This window comes from Salmo trutta, chromosome 25 (genome assembly GCF_901001165.1).
Source record: "Salmo trutta chromosome 25, fSalTru1.1, whole genome shotgun sequence".
NCBI lineage: Eukaryota > Metazoa > Chordata > Actinopteri > Salmoniformes > Salmonidae > Salmo > Salmo trutta.
In genome coordinates, this window is record NC_042981.1 from 20,465,275 (window position 1) to 20,490,317 (window position 25,043).

The 25,043-nt window shown below is 42.8% G+C and overlaps 2 protein-coding genes and 1 long non-coding RNA gene across 4 annotated transcripts; 1 reads left to right on the top strand and 2 right to left on the bottom strand.

Moving 5' to 3' along the window:
• Positions 1-258: 258 nt before the first annotated feature.
• Positions 259-1,169, bottom strand: LOC115162143 (uncharacterized). Its single transcript, XR_003869489.1, has 2 exons — positions 930-1,169; positions 259-362 (listed from the first exon to the last, which is right to left on the bottom strand). It is a non-coding gene; the product is annotated as an uncharacterized LOC115162143 (long non-coding RNA).
• On the top strand, positions 1,100-11,759 carry dglucy (D-glutamate cyclase). Of its 2 annotated transcripts, XM_029713159.1 has the most exons (12): positions 1,100-1,317; positions 1,704-1,817; positions 2,981-3,134; positions 3,983-4,181; positions 4,423-4,573; positions 4,667-4,789; positions 4,902-5,372; positions 5,482-5,581; positions 5,667-5,815; positions 5,939-6,058; positions 7,656-7,816; positions 10,675-11,389. In XM_029713159.1, exons 2-12 carry the CDS (start codon positions 1,712-1,714, stop codon positions 10,822-10,824), a joined length of 1,884 nt encoding a protein of 627 aa, XP_029569019.1. In that variant the 5' UTR covers positions 1,100-1,317; positions 1,704-1,711; the 3' UTR covers positions 10,825-11,389. The 2 variants fall into 2 exon arrangements, with proteins under 2 accessions (XP_029569019.1, XP_029569020.1); XM_029713160.1 differs by lacking the exons at positions 1,100-1,317; positions 1,704-1,817 and adding an exon at positions 2,227-2,385 and having other exon boundaries at positions 10,675-11,759.
• A 3,523-nt stretch (positions 11,760-15,282) lies between these two features.
• Positions 15,283-24,443, bottom strand: gpr68 (G protein-coupled receptor 68). Its single transcript, XM_029713164.1, has 2 exons — positions 24,118-24,443; positions 15,283-17,025 (listed from the first exon to the last, which is right to left on the bottom strand). The coding sequence occupies exon 2, from the start codon at positions 16,914-16,916 to the stop codon at positions 15,843-15,845; it is 1,074 nt and encodes a 357-aa protein (XP_029569024.1). The 5' UTR covers positions 16,917-17,025; positions 24,118-24,443; the 3' UTR covers positions 15,283-15,842.
• Positions 24,444-25,043: the final 600 nt, after the last annotated feature.

Genomic DNA, 25,043 nt, shown 5'->3' on the forward strand with positions numbered 1-25,043 from the left:
ATTCTTGTTTCTCTCAAATTCTGTGCACACTTTTTTCCATCCCTGTTAGTGAGCATTTCTCCTTTGCCAAGATAATCCATCCACCTGATAGGTGTGGCATATCAAGAAGCTGATTAAATAGCATGATCATTACACAGGTGCACCTTGCCACAAGTTGAGTGAGCGTGCAATTGGCATGCTGACTGCAGGAATGTCCACCAGAGCTGTTGCCAGAGATTTGAATGTTCATTCTCTACCATAACCCGACCTCCAACGTCATTTTTGAAAATTAGGCTGTACGTCCAACCACGCCAGCACAGGACCTCCGGCTTCGTCTGAGACCAGGCACCTGGACAGCTGATGAAACTGAGGAGTATTTCTGTCTGTAATAAAGCCCTTTTGTGGGGAAAAGCTCATTCTGATTGGCTGGGCCTGGCTCCCAACTGGGTGGGCCTATGCCCTTCCAGGCCCACCCATTGCTACGCCCCTGCCCAGTCATGTGAAATTCATAGATTAGGGCCTAATGAATTTATTTAAATTTACTGATTTCCTTACATGAACTGTAACTCAGTAAAATCGTTGAAATTGTTGCATTTATATTTTTGTTTAGTATATCTTATGGATGGAATGAGTTAAAAATGCACTATGCAGAAATCGCTCCGCCATTTCCTGGTTGCTAAATTTCTAATAGTTCACCTAATTTCAGTTTATGTGGCAAACCAAGCAAGTAGTGTGGAGTCATTGTAATATCTAAATATATTTTACATAACGAAAAATAACGTATTTTTAGCCATTTGAAGCTGGTGCACAATCCAAAAGTAAAACGATCCAAAAGTAAAACGACGCAATAACTAAAACTTAAGAACGGGAAGCATATAAAATACGCACATTGAACTGATCTACCGCTTCTTAAACTTGCTTTCAATGAAAATTACAGATCTATTACTCACTCTTCAGTTTCATTGTTATGGAATTGGGTCCACTGTGAGATATCTGATCCAGTATTGCCTAGATTCTCGCGAGAAGAAAACCCAACCATGAAAACACCCAAGGTCAGTAATCGTCACTATTTTCTAGAGTCACAGTTATAAACCCCGCCTATTTCTACACGTTTTCTTCTTAAAATGTGATTTTAAACCTAACCTTATGCCTTACCATAACCTTAAATTAATACCAAAAATATATTTTTTTGTTTTTAGGAATTTTTACGATTTTGACTGCTATCTAGTGGAAACCAAGTGCACGGACGGTGCGGAAGTATTGCAAGATAATTTTTTTTTCTTCCAAATTCGCTTATGGGAATATTCATTAGCTACTACTAAAAACATTCCTTCCCAGGTACCATGCATTCAGAAAGATTTATATCGGAAATAGTTCGCTTTGTGCTTTCCACTTCCTTTCACTATGCACAGTGAAAAATCGACAAGAAGCTTATATGTTTTCTTATCATGTCCTACCATTATTCGTAAACATAAGTTGTATGGTATGCATAGGTTATACATGTATCATGTTAAAGAGGACGCATGCGTATTCCTCCCACTTTACACTTACATAATAAACGTTTACCTCTTTGTATAATTATTACAACCCTTTTCAGCCAAATTTGAATAGCATTAGCTAGCCACTCAGATGTCACAGTTTTGAAATGATTGATTACCCCAAAGAAAGTATTTTAGATGCATTTTGAATAGGCCTGTGTGCTTTTTGTCTACCTCTCATTTCAGGTTTGAGCATGTTTCAGGCGTGGCAAGGTATAAGGTCACTCACCAACTCAATTCGACGGTATCCAGTGCAAAGACTAGTGTGTGTAAAGGCCACCACCACTAGAACGTGCTCAGGTGAGACCACTTCCATCTCAGTTCTTACAGAACAGACATCGAGTTTAATATGTTGATTACCAGTATCGGTCTAATCCAATCAACAAGAAAACAGGCAATAGACATTTATATTTTCAGCAAATGTCAGTTTTCTATTTTGAGGACCCAGGCCAATCATTAGTTTAGGAAGTTGATGCCATCACCTAGCTGTATGTGAATATGTAACCCATTACCTAATTCCAGCTACAGTAGTATCTCTCGCTTGCCAGACTTGAAGTCTCACATTGACTCAGTATATAAATCTGTCTGGCCAGTGTCACTACAGTAGCCTGATATCAAACCTCGTCCGTTCTAAGGCTAAGCATTTGGAGGAGGCGTTTGGTCAATGAGATTAGCCTACATCTGAGATGTAGGCTAATTATCTTGACAAATTAACCAATATAGCGCACCCTCTAGTAGAGAGGCAACAGTAGCTGAGCCAGGTCAGTAGAGATGTCTAAGTGTCAGTCTGTTATGAGCCTTAGTGCGCTAAGGGCTCTGATCCGTAAGAAAACCCATGGCATAGAGAACACTTCTGGACTTGCTGCAGGTAGGTACGAAATATAGCATATTATAAACTGGGTGGTTCGAGCCCTGAATGCGGATTGGCTGACAGCCGTGGTATATCAGACGGTATACCACGGGTATGACAAAAAAAATAATTGTACTTCTCTAAGTATGTTGGTAATAGAAATTAGGCATACCGGGAGTTTGTGGTATATGGCTAATATACCACGGCTAAGGGCTGTATCCAGGCACTCTGCGTTGCGTCGCATTTAAGAACAGCCCTTAGCCGTGGTATATTGGCCATACCACACACCCTTGTGCTTTATTGCTTAAATATCACAACAATACTGCTTGAAAATCAACCAGCTGTATCGTCAGAGTGACGTTTACATTTAGGGCATTCTGGATGGCAACAAAGGATAAGAAAGTAACATATTGTTCTATAGACCTACAGTGCAGTATATTTTGTGTGACTGTCAGTTAGAATCTTTGATGTAATGGTTAATTATTGAATGCAACCTCATGCACTGAACAAGCTCAAACATTTAACTTCCTCACATCTGAATCAAACAATGCAATACAATTCAGTGTACAATCTGACTCAATATTCCTTTTCATCATCAACATCTGATTGACAGGCTACCAGCAGGCTAATGTGGTGATCCTCCATAAGAGCCTAGCTGATGGCTTCGAGGCATTCTGCCATGCCAACCCCAGCCCCCTTCCCCTGCTGTACAGGAGTCAGCCTGGGGAGTGGGGCTGTCCACCTCTCGCTGCAGACGCAGACATCAGGTACTGACTGAAACACCCCTAACACAAAATCCGACAATCATTACAATACAAATGCAACAATATAACATGGACATTACATAATACATGATACAAACAAACACATCACACAATAAGCCTACAGAGACTGCACCGTCTTGAATTGGTTATATTTAATGTTATTATGGGGGGTATTCCTGAATCTAGTGAGGCATTCATGTGATGCTAACTCAAGAGTTGTGACTTTGATGGTAATTTTTATGTCTTGAAACAATCCCTTGACTACCCATGTGAGGTTATTTTATGTGCAGAGAAGATGTCTGTTCAGAATATAGCAGTTCAATCCGGGCAAAGTCTACTCTGAGTGGCCGTGTAGATTTAACACTTGAGGATAATCTCTGTCTTGTATTCATGTAATTATTTCCAGGACATGACCCTGCGTTTATGGCACATTTTGTAACTGAGAAATTTACCCATTCATCTTCCCCCATTGTTTTCCAACCTTTCACACTGCAGTAAAGCTAGTGTTGTTGTCTGTGTGTGCAGAGACTTTCAATAAAAAGAGGCTGCATTGTGTGAATGTAGGCTCTAGTCCATGTTCTCAGGAAAGGGAACCGTACCAGAGTATTTTCCACTGAGTTTCTACTTCCTTTTCACTAGACAATGAGAACTGTTTCTGTTTGAATGCTGTTTACTGTTGATCAAACAGCCTCTCCGGTCTATTCCTAGCTCTCTTGCTGCGCCTGTCTGTCTCTTTGCCTGTCTGTCTCTCTGTGTCTGTCTGTCAAGGACCCAAAGTTGCTTTACAATGACAGAACAAAAACAAACAGTAGTACAATATCAATCATTTCTATACATCTACTTCTCCACAGAGTGGACTGTCCCCAGTACTGTGTGTTTAAGGACGGCCTGCTGGTATCCAGAGTGTCCAGCCTGATGTCCTACAGCGGTCAGCTCCAGGACATGGTCACCTTCTACCTGGGCTGTAGCTTCAGCTTTGAGAGGACAATGCGGGAGGCCGGGGTCCCTGTCCGAAATGTGGAGCAGAACTGTAATGTCAGCATGTTCAGGGTGAGACTGGGAAGGAGGGTTTCTGCCAGGTAGAAATCTGAAGCGACTCACTGTGCCAACAGAACAGAATATAGTGATTTTCCACCAAGAAGGTCATTCTTTTTCACAGGCTCGTAATTACCATATTATTTCTGATTTGGAGACAAACATATGCATAGTTCAAGAGACAAGACTTACAATGTACACAATGAGTAAAGCACATAATTTAGGCCTGTATTTTAATACACTGTCCCCTCTGCAGACATCTCTCCAGTGTAGAGGAGTGGGTCAGTTCCAGTGCCCTATGGTGGTGACTATGAGACCAATACCTGAGGAGAAGCTGGACATTGTGGCCCAGATCACTCACCTGACCCCTCTGGCCCATGGAGGACCCATCCACATTGGGGACCCAGGTACACAACTGCAGATGGGTCCTTTGTTTGTAGAAAACCAAAAGGCCTCTTCCAGCAATTTACATCCTGTCTGACTGCACCATCTCATCACAGCTGTGCTGGGGATCCAGGACGTATCCAGGCCGGAGTATGGGGACCCGGTGGCCCTTGGCCCAGGAGATGTACCTGCGTTCTGGGCCTGTGGGGTCACTGGTGTGGAGGCTGTCCAGAGTTGCAGTGAGTGGCTGTCTGGTTGTAATATTTATTACTGCATAACTGGCTAACAAGACACATATGGTGTTGGTTTCCCATTGACAATGAACAATAAAGTGTTCTTCTTCCTCCTCAGAGCCCTCACTGGCATTCACCCACTCTCCAGGCTGCATGTTCCTCACTGATCGAGAGGACTCATCCGTCTCTGCGTCCACATCCACCCCTGAGCCTGACCAATGCCCTCTGACTTTCTCCATCTCCCAGCAGCCTTTGCACTTCAGTGTGGCGTCCAAGGCTGTAGTCCAGAGCATACGAGACCTGGAGAAGATCATTGGCGAGGACCCAGGGGAGAGGGGTATCCGTGCGTTGTTTGTCCAGGATGAGTTGCTGAGGTCTTGCCTGTCCCTCTCCCACTCCTCATCTGTGCTCATCACTACGGGGTTCCCCACCCACTACACACACAACCCCCCTGAGGAGACAGACGGGCCCCCCGGAGCCATCGCCATAGCAGCCACCCTCCAGGCCCTCCAGAAGGAGGTTGCTATAGTGACGGATCACCGCGCCCTGGAGATGAATCAGAGGATTATGGAGGATGCAGTGAAAAAAGGTACATGATTTGGCATATGTGTATGTGTGCCCTAGCCCTGACTCTATACAGAATTCTGTCAGTTTAGCTCCATATGTTTGGCTGACCTCTAACCTGTTTGTGTTTCTAGGTGTGATAAAGACAGCCGTACCACTGCTCAGTTACCAAGGCAACAGCCCAGACTCAGCACTGTACTTCCTGTGTCATGACGGAGACCATAAAAAGCCCAGGTGATGACCTCAGCTTTCAACACTCACACCTTTCACTCCATCCTATTCACGTGGGTCAATTTAGTATTTTGTCTGTTATGCTCAGGTTTGACCACTTGGTGGCAATAGAGCGCAGTGGCAGAGCATCTGATGGGAACTACTACAATATGAGAGGAGTGAACATCAAACACCTGGTGGACCCTATAGATGATCTATTCACCACAGCCAGCACCATCCCTGGCATCAGCACCACAGGTTGGTACAGATACTATGGAGTTTGGTATTCAGGTAGGCTACTGAAAGGTCCACCCGCTATGCACACAGATCTTTAGAATAATATGCATGTCTCAATACAGGTGTGTGTGTGTGTGTAAATAGGGATAGGAGATGGCGGGAACGAGCTGGGCATGGGCAAGGTGAAGGAGGCGGTGAGAGAACACATGCCCAATGGGAGCCTGATAGCCTGTGACGTGGCTGCTGACTTTGCCATCACTGCAGGTTGGGAATTAATGATGTATTCATTTAGACTTTATTTATTTACGTTTCAAATCACCTTTAGCGACCATCCTTACAGGATTATTTACTATATTATATTAAGGGTTGGGTATGTTACTTTCTAAATGTAATTCATTACCCCCCCTACCCTGATTATATTATTAGATACTGCGTTTAGATTTACAATGAGTAGATTGCAGCTCATTCTCCAGAGCCCTCGGCAGGCCAAGGGATATAACAGCAGGCAGAAGGATGGTTGTCTCAGGTTTGATCAAGGGTTGTGTATTATGAACTGCATTCCATATAGTCAGGCTGTGTGCTACTGCAGGACAGTGTCACCACCACAGACATGCTCACTGAAACAGTCAGACACGCTCTCACCAACATCCTCTCACCATGAATCAGAGGTCAGAGCAGAATTAGTTTCTTGCGTCACCTAACCAGAGAAGAGAAACTGTCCGGCTCACCTCAGAATGCACACACACACACACACACACACACACACACACACACACACACACACACACACACTGAAACAGTCAGACACTCTCACCTCAACATCCTCTCACCATGAATCATCGGTCAAAGCAGAAGTAGTTTCTTGTGTCAGCTGACCAGAGGAGAAGAAAAAGTGTCTGGCTCACCTCAGAGAACACACACACAACATTAGAGTATTCACACAGCTTTCGGTGAGTAAGATTTCCAATGAATACTTTACACACACAACACTTAAACTTGATATAGTGGCTCAACTTATTATGTTGAGGAGTTTACACTCGCAGACAAGAGAGAACCCACTGGGCAAAAACTGATTGAATCAACATTGTTTCAACATCTGTGCCAGCAGCATACCATCCTTCTGAAGCTAAGCAGGGTTGGTCCTGGTCAGTCCCTGGATGGGAGATCAGATGCTGCTGGAAGTGGTGTTGGAGGGTCTAAAAAAAAATCCCAATGCCTCAGGGCAGTGATTGGGGACATTGCCCTGTGTAGGGTGCCGTCTTTAGGATGGGATGTTAAACAGGTGTCCTGACTCTCTGTGGTCACTAAAGATCCCATGGTACTTATTGTAAGAGTAGGGTTGTTAACCCCGGTGTCCTGGCTAAATCACCAATCTGGCCTTCATGGCCACCTAATCATCCCCAGCTTTCAATTGGCTCATTCATCCCCCCTCCTCTCCCCTGTAACTATTCCCCAGGTTGTTGCTGTAAATGAGAACGTGTTCTCAGTCAACTTACCTGGTAAAATAAGGGTTAAATAAATGTGATGTTGAATCAATGTGAAAAACTGATTGGATTTGTAGAAAGTCATCAACGTAAGGGCATTTAGTAATTTCTTCACCCAACTTTTAACCTTAATCCAATGACATGAAATTGTTTGTTGATTTCATGTTGAAGTCACCAAATGTAAATGACAAACTAGACGTTGAACTGACATCTGCGCCCAGTGTATAACCATTTGTGTTTATCTTTAAAAAATCTCATTAGATCATGAGACAGCATCATTAAGAGAGTGTATGAGGGAGACTGAGAAAAATGGAAGTTGTAAAACTGTTTTGAATCTCATCCTGTTCTTCGTCTCTACCCCTGTCTCTGGGTTGTAGGAGTGTCTAACTGGGGAGGCTACGGCATGGCCTGTGCTCTGTACATCCTCAGTCTCTGTCCCATCCACCAGCGGTACCTCCACAAAGGCCTGGGCCAGCCTCACCCACCTACCCAGGACCAGCACCAGGCCTGGGCTGCTAGCCTGCCCTCTGTAGCCAAAGTACGGTAGTTCCTAGATCACACTACAACTTAAGTACAATACATTTGACAACGCTTGTGATACAACTGATAATGTTGAGTTTGTCTGCACAAAAATGTTTACACCACCGCTGTATCAAAAGCGTTTTAGATCAGTTGAACTGGGCCAGGGATGTAGTCAAGGTAAGAATGTCCAGGCCTGGCTCTAGGCCAAACTAATTCTATGTCTATATGTCTCTAGGTATATCTATGCTTCACTACATGCAGATCTTAGGCATGGGGTCAGAGCAGAGGCCCTCCACTGTCACAGTGAGATGCAGACAGAGTCCCAAGAGAATAGGCCGGGCCGCCACATTCTGGACATTTTTGTATGCGTGGTGAAACTCCCAGACCACTTCAGAACCTCAGCAAAGCCAATGTGTCATTAACATATGCATCTCACAACACTGAGCATCTGTTACTAAACCTATTGAAAATAAGCAGTGTTTTAAATTAAAAGGTTGGCTTGCAAAAGTATATGCCCTATCGATAGCAAAATGTGGCAAGCTGTGCTGGCCTCTATCTCGGCCTCCTCCCTTTACAGCTTGCCACATTTTGCTATAGATAAAGCATATACTTTTGCAAGCCAACCTTTTAATTTAAAACACTGCTTATTTTCAATAGGTTTAGGAACAGATGCCCAGTGTTGTGAGATGTATACAGCACTTGACACATGTTTAACTCACAACTAGCATGCAAGCCGTCTCATAATATTCTTATTTTGACACCGATCTAAAACGTCTTTACAGTACAGTATCTGTATTACAGTACTTGGGAAGCGTCGAAGTGATGGTTAAACAGCAGGTTGCAGTGAGACGAGTAGTGTAATTCAGACCCCTTGACTTTCTCCACATTTTGTTACGTTACGGTCTAATTCTAACATTGATTAAATAAAACATCATCAATCTACACACAATACCCAATAATGACAAAGTGAAAACAGGTTTTTAGATTGGTTTTGCAAATGTATTAAAAATAAAAAACATACCTTATTTACATAAGTATTCAGACCCTTTGCTATAAGACACCAAATTGAGCTCAGGTGCATCCTGTTTCCATTGATCATCCTTGAGCTGTTTCTGCAAGTTGATTGGAGTCCATCTGTGGTAAATTCAATTGATTGGACATGTGGAAAGGCACACACCTGTCTATAAGGTCCAACAGTTGACAGTGCATGTCAGAGCAAAAACCAAGACATGAGGTCAAAGGAATTGTCTGTAGCGCTCCGAGACAGGATTGTGTCGTGGCACAGATCTGGGGAAGGGTACCAACATATTTCTGCAACTTTGAAGGTCCACAAGAACACTGGTCTCATCATTCTTAAATGGAAGAAGTTTGGAAACGCCAAGACTCTTCCTAGAGCCCCCGCCCCGCCAAACTGAGCAATCTGAGGAGAAGGGCCTTGGTCAGGGAGGTGACCAAGAACTGAATGGTTACTCTGACAGAGCTCTAGAGTTGAACTGTGGAGTTGGGAGAACCTTACAGAAGTACAAACATCTCTGCAACACTCCATCAATCAGGCCTTTATGGTAGAGTGGCCAGACAGAAGCCACTCCTCAGTAAAAGGCACATGACAGCCTGCTTGGAGTTTGCCAAATGGCACCTAAAGGACTCTCAGAGCATGAGAAATAAGATTCTCTAGTCTGATGAAACCAAGATATAACTCCTTGGCCTGAATGCCAAGTGTCACATCTGGAGGAAACCAGGCACCACTCATCACCTGGCCAATACTATCCCTACGGTGAAGCGTGTGGTGGCAGCACCATGCTGTGGGAATGTTTTTCAGTGGCAGGGACTGGGAGACTAGTCAGGATCAAGGGAAATATTAACGGAGCAAAGTACAGAGAGATCCTTGATGAAATCTTGCTCTCATGACCTCAGACTGGGGCAAAGGTTCACCTTACAACAGGACAACGACCTTAAGCACACAGCCAAGACAACGCAGGAGTGGCTTCGGGACAAGTCTCAATGTCCTTAAGTGGCCCAGCCAGAGACCGGACTTGAACCCGATCAAACATCTCTGGAGAGACCTGAAAATAGCTGTACAGTGACGCTCCCCATCCAACCTGACAGAGCTTGAGAGGATCTGCAGAGAGGAATGGGAGAAACTCCCCAAATACAGGTGTACCAAGCTTGTAGCGTCATACCCAAGAATACTCAAGGCTGTAATTGCTGCCAAAAGGTGCTTCAACAAAGTACTGAGTAAAGGGTCTGAATAATTATGTAAATGTTTTCAGTTTATTTTAAATACATTTGCAAAAATGTCTAAAACCTGTTTTTGCCTTGTGGGGTATTGTGTGTAGATTTTTTTTTATTAAATAAAGGTTAAACTAGGCAAGTCAGTTAAGAACACTTTTATATTTACAATGACGGCCTACACCGGCCAAACCCGGACAATGCTGGGCCAATTGTGCACCGCTCTATGGGACTCCCAATCATGGCCGGTTGTGATACAGCCTGGATTCGAACCAGGGTGTCTGTAGTGACGCCTCTAGCACTGAGATGCAGTGCTTTAGACCACTGCGCCACTTGGGAGCCCAGAATGAGATATATATTTTTTAACAAGGCTGTAACGTAACAATATGTGAAAAAAGTCAAGAGGTCTGAATACTTTCCGAATGCACTGTAGGTCAGTGTTTCCTCCAGATCCCCAGTCATTATTTATATTTGTTTGTTCAATTCCAACCCCAGCATGTTGAATAGTTCACTAGTTACATCAGGTGTGGTAGTGTTGCAATGAAACATATATATGTGGACTTGATGGGGGTCCAGAGGACCAGTTTGAGAAACAGTCTGCTATATTTAAACCTGTGTCATCGGTCTCTGTTTGCCATGCCACAGGAGGAGGAGATGCTGTCCATCCTGGTGCAACATGGTGTCCGCAGTGGAAAGACAGGAACCCTGGGCATGGAGGTGGACGGCCTGACCTTTCACCCCACACACTCTGACCTCATCATAAAGCTCAGGGACCGCATCTCACAGAGAAAGTGAAACTACACCTTACAAACTACCACCTATGCAAAGTAGTGAACACACCACCAACCCACGCAGAGTAGTGAAAATACCATGCCGTTGCTGTCATTCCCTTCCTCCTCTGTATCCACCACACCACCTCCCCCAACGATTGGGGATGGTCCTTGGTCTGTGACCAGGTGGAAGCCCCACCCAAGCCAAAAGCTACAACCCTACACTATCTCACATCATTAATCATCTGATTGCATGGAACCTGAACACGATATTACAGTACATGGCAGTCTTCCTAAAGGCTTGAGTTTGATGCTGCCATGTTTTGATCAAACCGAGAAGTGTGGAGTTGGAGGAGTTGTGAATTGCCTGTAGTTGTGCATTTGATTGCTCCCGAACATTTATTACAAACTTCATAAATTAAAAACCATTGTCCTTGTGTAGCTCAGTTGGTAGAGCATGGCCATAAAATGTATGCATGCATGACTAAGTTGCTTTGGATAAGTGTCTGCTACGTTGCATATATTATGTTACTATAATATTACAAGCTAAAGCCTGATATCAGCCAACGCCATAAACCAAGTTGATTTTATAGCTTTGTGATCTTAATTCTAGAATAAACAAGGCACTAGATTAGAACTATATACAACTGTTTTTAGTTTGTGATATAGACCTTGAATACCACGATTCCCAATCTCTCAAATATCTTGTTGAAAAGGGTAATTTTTTTGTTAGTAAAATCATCTTGTGTTGATTAGTAGGACCAAATTAATATAACCAAATAGAGAATCAGTCACGCACGCACACTGGACAGACACACGCGCACAGATCTGAAGGCAGACTGCTCTCAGGGACAGTTGACTGCCTTTGTGACACACTGCTAACTGTGCTATGCTACTAACACTTTGTCTCCAGCTTCCAGATAAGACAGAGGGGTCTGTGTGTTTTACACACCAGAAATACTGGCTTGGTAACTTTTTGTCTTCCTTAGCTATGAGTCGGTGAGCAAAACACTTGCTAAGAGCAGAGTACCACTGAAACCTGTGTCCTAAAAACCCTGTAATTCTTCAGAGATATTGTTTGAATTTGCTCAACACACACTGTCTTACTAATATTAATGGTGTTAATGACATTTGTATTCGAAATCATAATCACTTGATTATTTTAATACACTACAAACTGTTAAATCATGTAATAATAATTTGAAAAGTAATCAAAGTGCTGTTATCTGATTAGAGCTCCACTGAAACATGATTTCATCAACTGTCAGTGCCAGTGTGTGCTATGCTAGGGGCCACCCTCCCTAAATATCCCACCTTCTCCCTCCGTCTCCCTTACTTCCTCCCTCCGCAGCCAAGGTCACTCACAGATCTGTCTAAAACAACCGTTCACACACACATCTTACCATCAACACTGTCTGACAAACACATGGTATGGTTTCAGGCAACCCTGCAAAAACTGAAGACATATTGAATTCTCCAGCCAAAGAATTCAATCCAACATTATGCTCCTATTCTTGCTTCTAGTCCTCATGTCACACAGTTAGTTTGTTTACCTATGGTTTTCTTATCTAACATGGATTTGGTAGAAAGCAATGATATTAGGTTTGACCTTTCCAAATGAAGCCCTTTCCTTCTAGGTTCAGCCAAAGTAAAGTTAGTGACGTCCAAGGAGGCTTCTGTTGCTAGGTTAATAAACAGACCAAGGCTTTTTCTTAGCTAGCGACTGGTTACACCTGAGAATGTTTAGCATTACTCGATGATGGAATTAATGAGTTGCTTACTTGATAAAATAAATTTTTAAATGCAGAACTGAACAAGTTCAGCCCAACAAAAACAGGACGCTGACAATTAGTGTCAATTCAACTCTAGTCCCACTGAGCCGTGTGTGTACACACGGTTCTGCTTCAAGTGTGTTTGGAGTTTGATGCATTAGTTGTGTTTCATTGTGTAGTTCTATTTTGAATCACATTCCAACTGCCAAGGCAAAGTTAACTAACTGGGTGTTTCTGGGACGACTCCTTCAAATCCTTCACAGGTGAGAGAGATAGAGATAGTCAACGTGATAGAGGAATGGCTGTATCTGCCTCAAACTCCTACAAGGTGGCAAAAGTGTGAACATACAAGACTATTTGTTTTATGCCTAAAACATATCAGATGAGCAATCTGAATAAGATGCAAATGAATGCATCAAATCTTGGAGAAACAAATACAGGAAAGCCCTCTCTTCCAGAGAACACAATCCCAGAGGAAAACACCTCAACTCTACAGAAGAATCCTGACACATTATGGCAGCATTTTAATATTGATGTTGTAAATATGAGAGATGTGCTGAGAACATTTCCAATAAGACCAAATGAAAAGAAAAACAGCAAGGGTTCATAACTTCAGCAGAAGTAGAATAAAAGTCATGTAACAGCAACTATCCTACGCAACAAGAATGCATTTCCTGCATCACTGAATACAGTGTCACTGCTAACGTCAAGCAAGACCACATGGTCACAAAGCAAATCTTTCAAATAGCAAGAAGTCAACAAGAGAAGAGAACATTAAACCCATGAATTGGTTAAGACATATCTACAAAAATAGACTTTGAACATTACTCTACAGATATATATGTTCTTATTGTGTGGTTAAAGTGACATGCATACACATACATATACAATATTTGAACAAATATTACATTAGAGACCCTGCAGTAAATGTGTATTTCCTTGCGTTTTCTTTTGGGCTGATAGCGATGTATGAGTCAACACTATTGTTACACAGTCTCCTACTGTATGAAGTTATTCACCCATGATTTATGAGCTCTGAATATCTCTGTTTGCCTTACATGTTCCAATTCATCATCATCATCCTTAGGTGATTTACAACTGCCTCATTCACCATTGAAAAGCCTCTTTTCCTATGTCCTTCTGCTTTGGGAAGATCTGGTACTTAAAGAAGTAAAAATACCAATGTAAGGAGGGGAAACATGCAGCAGAAAATCTGTGCAGTGTGTGAAAGGTGAGAGGTCAGCTGTGCTGGTCCTCATGTGGGTTGTTTAACCTGGAAATACTCAGGCTGTGTGGCCAGGACACAGCCTGGGGAGACATGGGAATGGGAGAGGGGATGGGGGCGTCATGGGGCTCTTCCAACTAAGACATCCTTAGAGGCAGGGCAGGCCCCTGGGAAAGAGAATGCGGTGGAGAACATTGTGATCGACCTATGCTCTACAAAGAAGTCAAGTAAGTCAGGACCTCTGGGGTACTACTGAGCTTGACACCGCTGGAATAATCCACTTAAAATCTATCTTTTGGTATTTGTTTAATTGGTCCACTGTTGATAGAGTCACCAAATGTTGTGCATGTCAGAAATCAAGTTTTCAAGATTTAAATGATGCATAACTTGTCATACTGGCTGTATTTCTGCCTGCTTGAACGGCAATAGTTCAGATACACATGAAATGACCCGGGAATCAATAGACATCAGTCAGAGATGCACAAAAACAACATAACAGAAATTCATTCATTTTAAATGTTAAGGCTCTTAACCAATGTATCTATGTATGCATTTATGTGAGCTCCAAAAGAATTGGGACAGTGACACATTTGTTGTTGTTTTGGCTCTGTACTCCAGGACTTTGGATTTAAAAGGATACAATGACTATGGAGGTTAAAGAGCAGACTGTCAGCTTAAATTTGAGGGCATTTTCATCCATCCTTTTCAGGTGAACTGTTTAGAAATTACAGCACTTTTTGTACATTGTAGCCCCTTTTCTGGGGACAAATTTACTTATATCTGTAATAAAGTAGTAAAAAGTAATGTATTTGGTCCAATATTCCTAGCACATCTTTACTACGTTAAGATTGTAACTGTAAAAACTTGTTGGATGCATTTGCTGTTTGTTTTGAATGTGTTTCAGATTATTTTGTGCCCAACAGTGGCGGTTCTAGACCATTTCAACTGGGGGGGGGCCAAGCTGGGGCCAGTTGTACTGTTAGAAGGGCCAGTTACATTAGACGTTATTGTTGTCATATCGTTTTCTTCACTGCATTGCAGGCATTAGTAGGCAAAAGACCAAGTTCATAATCATCATCGCCACTGTCTAATAAAGGATGTAAAAAAAAGAACGATAGAAAAAATTAGTTATGTAAAAATTAGGGTGCCCAATAGAAATGAATGGTAAATAATGTGTCCTTTTGGAGTCACTTTTATTGTAAATAAGAATATAATAGGTTTCTTAACACTTACATTAATGTGGATGCAACCATGATTACAGATAAACCTGAATGAATCATGAATAATGATTAGAGAGAAAGTTAGAGGCATAAATATCATACCCCCACGACATGCTAACCTCTCACCATTACAATAACTGGGGAGGTTAGCATTTTTGGTGGGGTATGACTTAAAATCCAAAGTGCTGAATTACAGAACCAAAACAACACAAATTGTCACTGCCCCAATACTTTTGGAGCTCACTGTTTGTATGTATTTTTGTTTATGCTCTACACACAGTGTAATTTATGAATCTGAGCTAAGTTGAGGAATCCTTTACATACCCCTGAAATGGGAGCGATTCACAGATATTGAGCAGCAAGAATCTAACCCACGAATCCTAGAGGACCTACGATAGAGATAAATTAGGTCACGTGTTGATATGTCTGATCTGTGCTGATAGGTATGAAGTCAGTCACTCCTGAAATCACCGTCTGGGATTTAAAACCCTGAGAATGAATATTAAATAATGTGATGAGAGATAGAAACAAAATGTTACAGGAAGAAATTTGCTAGCCTGTATAGAGATAGTTTTGAATTCAAAACTCTCAAAAGAAAGCGTTGTAAAATTAAAAACAAAAAACATTACCTTATAACACTGTTGTAGCACTGCTATAACACTTTTTTTTATGACATCTAATTGCAGAATGTTCCATGTCACTGTCACTATTATTTTTCCCACCATCCCTCTTATCCAAATCTGGTTCCAGCTCCTAGACTACTATTCAAGCATCTTTAGGTCCTTCCAAAGAACTTTATAAAACCCATGTATTATTTATATTACTGCTAAATCATCTGGTTCTGTGTCAGCGGTGTGACTGTTGTTGTCCCCTTCTCGTTGGAGGTGGCCACCTCGTTGGAGTCTGTCCCCGTGGTGGTGGCGGTAACAGGGCTGTGCTGTCCCCTGTGGCAGCTGCAGCAGAGGGCCTGGGTACAGGCCTCGTGGGCCTGCTGGAGCCCCTGCTGGGCGCTCTCACTGACGAAGCAGTACAGCGCCGGGTCGGCCACACAGTTGAAGCTGGTGAGCAGCAGGGAGAAGTGATAGTAGTTGAAGATACTGATGATGAAGGGGCAGTCCCTCTCAAAGACTGTACGCAGCAACAGGAACACGTGGTACGGAGAGAAACATACCAGGAAGATGACGATAGTGCTGGTCACCAGGTGCTTGATGCGGGTCTTCTGGGCACTCTGAGTGCCAGTGCTCTTCCTGACTGCCCGCAGGACTCTGAAATATGACACGGACAGGATGCCCAGGGGGAACAGGAAGCCAACGGAGAAACGGTAGTAGTTAATTGGGTACTCCCACGGTTGCATGGGGTAGTGCTCAAAGCAAACCGATTGGTTGGTGCGGTCAGTGCTTAGTTCCTTGTGTCTGAAAAAGACCACGCCCACGGCAATCTCTTTCAACCAGATGAACGCACTGGCCAATGTAGCCGCCCGCATGCTCCGGAATGCTGTGAAGTGGAACGGGTACACCACGGCCAGGTAACGGTCTATAGAGATACAACATAAGAACCCTATACTAATATAGATGTTTTCATAGAGCAGGAAGCCACACAGTTGGCACAGCCACTCCGTTTGGCTCCAGTCATCTCCCTGGAAGATGTACTGCAGCCAGAGAGGCAACGAGGCCAGGTAGAGGAGGTCCGATATGGTCAGGTTGAGCAGGTAGACCCCCAGCTCGTTCTTGGCTCTCAGCTGCAGCCAGGCGTGGTAGAGGGAGAAGGCGTTGGTGGGCACGCCGATCAGAAGGACCAGGATGTAGGCTCCAGAAAACAGGTACTGGTGGATCTCATGGCTGATGGTACAGTTAATGTAGTCCGACTCAACCTTAAACATGTTCATCGTCATGCCAGACATGGCCCAAATGCCATGTTCCTTTCTGTTAGTAGTAGCACCCACACACTACCAGGCTGTGAGACCCATGGTTAGGTTGACTCAACACAAAGGCCATAACTCCAACTCAGCTCTGGAAGAGAAAAAAAAAAACAAGTCAATGTCCTGAAATGAAAATACATACAATGAGAGTAATCTGATAGTCCATGTCTAAACATATCATTCTAAGAACAAGGCTTCAGCAGACTGAGACAATCTTAACTCAACTGGAAATAGCGATGGCCACACATCTTGAAATAACATGCCACTATGTTACAGTTGCAACTATTGGCAAGTTTTACTCATAAGTGTCATCCTTGCTTATTATAAAAGTGTGCAAAAAAAACATTGGCAGTATAAACATACTACTCTCACTGCAGTATTCAGACAGGATATTGTAATCTGTGAGGTGTTTGGAATCAGGGTGAAGTTACTACTTCATGTGCATAAATTGGCATACCGCCCCAACAGATCCACAGATCACCCAATCTCTACTGCACTCCACACTGGCCTTTCCCACCTGGACAAAAGGAACACCTATGTGAGAATGCTGTTCATTGACTACAGCTCAGTGTTCAACACCATAGTGCCCACAAAGCTCATTACTAAGCTAACGACCCTGGGACTAAACACCTCCCTCTGCAACTGAATCCTGGACTTCCTGACGGGCCGCCCCTAGGTGGTAAGGGTAGGCAACAACACGTCTGCCACGCTGATCCTCAACACTAGGGCCCCTCGGGTGTGTACTTAGTCCCCTCCTGAACTCCCTGTTCACCCATGACTTCGTGGCCAAACACAAACCCAACACCATCATTAAGTTTGCTGACGACACAACAGTGGTAGGCCTGATCACCGACAACGATGAGACTGCCTATAGGGAGGTGGTCAGAGAACTGGCAGTATTGTGCCTGGACAACAACCTCTCCCTCAATGTGAGCAAGACTAAGGAGCTGATCGTGGACTACAGGTAAAGGCAGGCCGAACAGGCCCCCATTAAAATCAACTGGGCTGTAGTGGAGCGGGTTGAGAGTTTCAAGTTCCTTGGTGTCCACATCACCAATGAACTATCATGGTCCAAACATACCAAGACAGTCGTGAAGAGGGCACGACACAACCTTTTCCCCCGCAGGAGACTGAAAAGATTTGGCATGGGTCCCCAGAGCTTCAAACAGTTCTACAGCTGCACCATTGAGAGCATCCTGACCGGCTGCATCGCCGCCTGGTATGGCAACTGCTCTGTATCTGACTAAGGTGCTACAGAGGGTAGTGCGTACGGCCCAGTACATCACTCGGGCCAAGCTTCCTGCCATCCAGGACCTATATAATAGGCGGTGTCAGAGGAAAGCCCATAAAATTGTCAGAGGCTGCAGTCACCCAAGTCATAGACTGTTTTCTCTGCTACCGCACAGCAAGCAGTACCGGAGCGCAAAGTCTAGGACCAAAAGGCTCCTTAACAGCTTCTACCCCCAAGCCATAACACTGCTGAACAATTAATAAAATGGCCAACGAACAATTACATTGACACCCCTCTTTGTTTTGTACACTGCTGCTACTCGCTGTTTATTATCTATGCATTGTCACTTCACCCATCTACATTTACATTTGAGTCATTTAGCAGACGCTCTTATCCAGAGCGACTTACAGTAGTGAATGCATACATTTCATTTCATGCATTTTTTTTTTTTTTTTTTACATATACAAATTACCTCTAACCTGTACCCCCGCACACTGACTTGGTACCGGTACCCCCTGTATATAGCCTCGTTATTGTTATGTTGTTGTGTTACTTTTTACTTTAGTTTATTTGGTAAATATTTTCTTAACTCTTCTTGAACTGCACCGTTGGTTAAGGGCTTGTAAGTAAGCATTTCACGGTAAGGTCTACACTTGTTGTATTTGACACGTGACAAATAAAGTTTGATTTGATCACCATAGCTTCTCTATTTCTGCTATGTGTGTTTTGTGTTCCCCCACAACTCCAGACCTCCAATTAGAGTGATTTTCCTGTGAGGGACATCAGGAGGACAGAGGAGATCAGGGAACAGTTTTCCCCACTTTCTCTGACTAGGGCTATGTCCTGATTTGCCAACCATCTCCTGAAGTGTGCACTTGCACACTTTCTTGCATTAATTTAGCAATGGAGGAAACTGCCTCCTGCCAATTCTTACACCAATCCTATGCAAGTGCACACTTCAAGAGAAGGGTGGAGAATTCAGACATAGCCTAGCCCTCCACAACAGGCCTCCACAACAGGCCTGCAGGACAGAGAAGAGATCAAGATAACATCGTCCCAGTCATGACTTCACAGCCATATGCTCTTTTGTAAAAAACAAATCATTTACCTCAATGATAAGCCTATTGAAATCAAATTAAATTATACCTGTGTAATTACACGAGTAACATTGTAAAAACATTCATTGTGTGACCATGATTAAAATACAGGGCATTGCTCTGTTCAGGCATGATGAATCCCACACACTAGCTCATGTGACTTCCCTAGAGCTTTTGCTGTTCTATGTGAAATTACCTCTGGTTCATCACACAGACAGACACAGCCAGGTGAGGTCTGCGCTCTACTAGCTGGAACTTTATAAAACCCATGTACTACATGGGTATCGATTGGCCAGGCCTTGCTACCAGGTGACAAGTGAGACAGCCAACAGCCCTATGCATGTAACCTTGGCAACCTAAACTGGAACTACTGAGGCTGTATATCAGAAATACAAGACAGTCAATACAAAGGGAAGACAGCACGGTGACCATGGAAACAGGGCAAGCAAGATAATTTATTCAACTTTTATAGCACTACTCATTACATAATCTCAAAGCACTTTAAAGCAACACAAAATACAATAAATTAACTAAAAACAACACTTGATCATGTTCCCAAGGTGTACTGTACTCATGCCTGGAGTAGTAACATGTGCTGCTGAAGAACAAGGAGCTCTCATCTCAAATCAACATTATGATAGTCAAGAATGTAGTGATGAAATATTAAAATGCGTCATTACCCTCACAGGTCCTTCCTACTTTGTGATAATATCCCATAATGAAAATATCCAGAGTTACTCTGCTCTTACCTTTGTTCTCATAACATGACTGAATAGGCCCATCTGCAGATGGAGATATAAGTCAACACAAAACCATAAACCATCACCACTGATACTGATGAGTGTAGGAAGCGGTGTGTTCAGTAGGCATCAAATGTTTTGAAGCAGAGTGAAAAAGGGCGGTACTAACTGCAATTATCCAATTACAAACACACGTTTGTTTTTTGATGTAAAATGCTTAATGGTCCAATGCAGAACATTAGCTACTGATTGATATTGGATTAGGATTTCTAGTATGAATATGTTAGATCAATAACAGAATCCCCCCTGTCCTTTCTGCAGGATGTGGCTGGCATTATGTTATGGTCATAAAGAGGACTGTGTAGGTCAGAGACTCTTGAAAGACTGGACAATCTGACATTTTTTCCCATAAATATTTTCCTTAAAATGAACATTTGAAATATATATTTTTGACAGACCTAAGTAACAGCTATCACACCATGTAACACCACAACCTCATTCTTCACTTTTTTCATCAAGCGCAACTAACTGGATTTCTCTCAACTCCGTTGAGAAAAGGCATTTCATTTGTACAATTATTGCCCAACAAGTGTTTAAAGGCCTTGTTTGTTTAATTCTAACAGATTATTTAAATATGCAATACAAATCTCCAAATGTATTTTTGTTTTATAGCACTATTAAATGCTACAGGGAATGTTTTTCTAGACTTAGAAAACAAAACACTTAAAGCAAGCATTATACCTTAGGTCTAGCACATCAAATACTTCAATAGTTTAAGCATCTGAATAGTACTTTATTTTTCCAGAATATTGACCCCCCAAAAAAAGAAATCTAAAACTTTCAGCACTCTGAATGAGTTGATGTTAGACAAAAATCTGACAGTTGATGTCTTACAGTGTTGACAAATAAAAAATGTCTTTATTCAAATGGTATACAAAGCAGCGATTGTTTTTCCTCAGTTGCTTTATAACTCTAGAACCTAATTAAATGTGGCAGTGGGGATTGCAATAATTGTTTAAATCTATCAAAAGTACAGAACTTTACAGACCATGGGTTGTCTTGTTGCACTAAACTCAGCAAAAAAAATAAAGAAACGTTCTCTCACTGTCAACTGCGTTTATTTTCAGCAAACTTAACATGTGTAAATATTTGTATGAACATAAGATTCAACAACTGAGACATAAACTGAACAAGTTCCACAGACATGTGACTAACAGAAATGGAATAATGTGTCCCTGAACAAAGGGGGGGGGGGGGGGGGGGGTCGGGTTCAAAATCAAAAGTAACAGTATCTGGTGTGGCCACCAGCTGCATTAAGTACTGCAGTGCATCTCCTCCTCATGGACTGCACCAGATTTGCCAGTTCTTGCTGTGAGATGTTACCCCGCTCTTCCACCAAGGCACCTGCAAGTTCCCAGACATTTCTGAGGGGAATGGCCCTAGCCCTCACCCTCCGATCCAACAGGTCCCAGACGTGCTCAATGGAATTGAGATCCGGGCTCTTTGCTGGCCATGGCAGAACACTGACATTCCTGTCTTGCAGAAAATCACGCACAGAACGAACAGTATGGCTGGTGGCATTGTCATGCTGGAGGGTCATGTCAGGATGAGCCTGCAGGAAGGGTACCACATGAGGGAGGAGGATGTCTTCCCTGTAACGCACAGCGTTGAGATTGCCTGTAATGACAACAAGCTTAGTCCAATGATGCTGTGACACACCGCCCCAGACCATGACGGACCCTCCACCTCCAAATCGATTCCGCTCCAGAGTACAGGCCTCAGTGTAACGCTCATTCCTTCGACAATAAACGCGAATCCGACCATCACCCCTGGTGAGACAAAACCGCAACTCGTCAGTGAAGAGCACTTTTTGCCAGTCCTGTCTGGTCCAGCGACGGTGAGTTTGTGCCCATATGCGACGTTGTTGCCGGTGATGTCTGGTGAGGACCTGCCTTACAACAGGCCTACAAGCCCTCAGTCCAGCCTCTCTCAGCCTATTGCGGACAGTCTGAGCACTGATGGAGGGATTGTGCGTTCCTGGTGTAACTCGGGCAGATGTTGTTGCCATCTGTACCTGTACCGCAGGTGTGATGTTCAGATGTACCGATCCAGTACAGGTGATGTTACACATGGTCTGCCACTGCGAGGACAATCAGCTGTCTGTCCTGTCTCCCTGTAGAGCTGTCTTAGGCGTCTCACAGTACGGACATTGCAATTTATTGCCCTGACCACATCTGCAGTCCTCATGCCTCCTTGCAGCATGCTTAAGGCACGTTCACGTAGATGAGTAGGGACCCTGGGCATCTTTCTTTTGGTGTTTTTCAGAGTCAGTAGAAAGGCCTCTTTAGTGTCATAAGTTTTCATAACTGTGACCTTAATTGCCTACTGTCTGTAAGCTGTTAGTGTCTTAACGACTGTTCCACAGGTGCATGTTCATTAATTGTTTATGGTTAATTAATTGTTTACACTTTACAATGAAGATCTTTGAAGTTATTTGGATTTTTACGAATTATCTTTGAAAGACAGTGTCCTGAAAAAGGGCCGTTTCTTTTTTTGCTGAGTTTAAATGTAATGAGGACATGAAGGAGTCCGTGCTTATGGTATAGCCGACCCTGCTCATGTATTATTCATTGAGGATATTAGACAAATCTAACGGAGTTGCCCAAATTTTGGAATCTCAGTTTTGAAATAAATATTATTTGAATTCAGATAGGGCTATTGCAAGAAACTACATAAGATCCTTTTTCAGTTAATATCCATTTGGAGAGTTTGAAATTGGGATCCTTTGCTCCGGACAATGTCATTTCCAGTCAGAGAGCCGACATGGAATTGAATAAGTATTTAGAAAATTCCCAGAACAAATATTTTTCCTTATAACATGTCGTCCGGAAATGTACATTTTAATCTCAAATAATGCAAAAAAATCTATAATAAGGTTTCCCTGCCGGACAAGGAATGTCCTGACTTTTAAGAACCACCAAGGTGCATATCCCAACTTTCTCCACCAGAATCCCCCCCCCCTCCCCCTCTTCGCGGCATGAACGCCCACACACACGATTCTTCATTGGTGCGACTTGCTTGAAGGGGGGGGGGGATTCTTGCAGGGGGGAACTTTTCAGCACAATAAAGACTGCAGACCACAAACATCACAGCACAATTAGCAGCAATCAGACCTTAGAGGTAATGTCTAACTGAAAGCACTCCTGTGCTGTGAGTCAGCCATGAGTATAGAGATCCAATTCATGTCGGTTTAATTTCAGCAGTATCTAATCGGCTTTCCAAAGAGCCACTTGCTTGAGGCAAGTGTGTGTTTGTCAGTGACTAAATCCAAACCAGTTCATAGCTCAATGCCAGTCAACCTATTCAGTCATAGACCAATCATTCATAGACCAATGCACCGGAGATGAAGACTGGCACCCTGAGGGCATTACTTGGCCCACTAAGAAAAACTCCAAGTGACTGGGGGACCACAAAAAGAATGCATTGGCACATTGACTTGTGCTCTTAGTTTGACTTCCTACTTCTTGTCCTAAACGCCCATAGAATAATTATTCCAGCATACTCACTTGCAGAGGTATTGGACAATGACAGTTTGGACACTGTAATATTTTAAAAGCTAGAAAAAATAATATTACTCACTTAACAATATAGACAAACCTTTCCAAACCTTGCACCTGTTATCGCATTGGTCTTCAAGCTGAAATCTGTCCACAATATATATACTCTGGCTAAATACTGTCCACAACACAGCATTCGGTTTTTTAATAAGATAATTGCATTAGAAGAAGCTAAAATTGGATACATACATGTATTCTATAATATACACAATGTAGACTACTTCCCTCAGACAACCAACACTGGAAAGCCTATTGTACAATTGCAATAGCACAGCATTTAGGAATTATTTGCAAAGATGGTCATTTCAAACAATAGTTTTAAAAACCAATTAGAGCTACCAAGGCTTAGCCTATACAAAAAAAATACATAGAATGAGTCTGTGGGGCAATGGACTAGGTTTAGAAGATACAGTTGACTAAATAAAGCACGTGTTACAAAATAAAGCACGTGTTTGCATTATTATAAAGATAGGATAAATAAAATAAAAATATGTTTACCTTATCCGCTCCCCTTGTAATAGGCTGCGCGCGCGCTGTCTGATGGTGTCCATAGGTTTCTCCGTAGCAACTCGGTCAGTGCTCTGAAGAAAGAATCGCTAATTATTTTACTAATCCGAAAGTAACGTTGCTGTACCACACACGAGTGCCACTGAGGAACGTCAGAGGCAAGCGGTCCCAAGGTGTTTCCTTCAGCGTCACAGAGCAGTTTCCCGAAAAATGTGTGGGAGGTGAGAAAAAAATATATCAAAACCACACTTTCATGATAAGAATGCTCGTTGCGCCAGTGCAGGACATCTTGAACTGCAGCTATCATCATGTGAGTGAATTCCCTGTCCTCCTCCTTCCAGTAAACTACACTCCTACTGTGTGTCTATTCATGCGATAAATGCTGGGACTGACACTCTAATAATATTTTAACTTGCATCAGTTGCATGGTGTGGGTAATACCATCACATATTACCCTGACTATTGTCACACAGTAACATAAATCGGCCTACAAAGGCAGGCGGAGAAACTATATTTTACAAAACTTTATTTAAAAAGGTTTCAATTGTTTTTGGACAAAAAAGGTCTATGCATCTTCATTAAGCTAAGAAAACAAATCACAAACATTTGCAATATTTAAATTTCAGTATCTTTGCACGTTTGTAGGTCTGTCATAACTAGTCATTTTTTAGTAGTGTTTGGTCACGATTATCAAACTCCAATCTCTAACCTACTGTACAGTATACACAGGAAGTACCAGTCGGACAAAACACATGGTGATGGAACACGTATTGTGCATAGAAGAGAGGAAAGAAAGGAGGATACATAGTCAGTTGCACAACTGAATGCATTCACCCGAAATGTGTCTTCCACATTTAACTCTGAATCAGAGCGGTGCGGGGGGCTGCCTTAATCGACATCCATGTCATCAGCGCCCG

What these genes read in the sequence shown, in the direction of transcription:
- dglucy (XM_029713159.1), top strand. Translation starts at nt 1,712, where the DNA reads ATGTTTCAGGCGTGGCAAGGTATAAGGTCACTCACCAACTCAATTCGA. An exon ending in CATCCACATTGGGGACCCAG is followed by an intron (nt 4,574 to 4,666) that starts GTACACAACTGC and finishes ATCTCATCACAG; the next exon opens with CTGTGCTGGGGATCCAGGAC. An exon ending in CCCTGGCATCAGCACCACAG is followed by an intron (nt 5,816 to 5,938) that starts GTTGGTACAGAT and finishes GTGTGTAAATAG; the next exon opens with GGATAGGAGATGGCGGGAAC.
- gpr68 (XM_029713164.1), bottom strand. Translation starts at nt 16,916, where the DNA reads ATGTCTGGCATGACGATGAACATGTTTAAGGTTGAGTCGGACTACATT.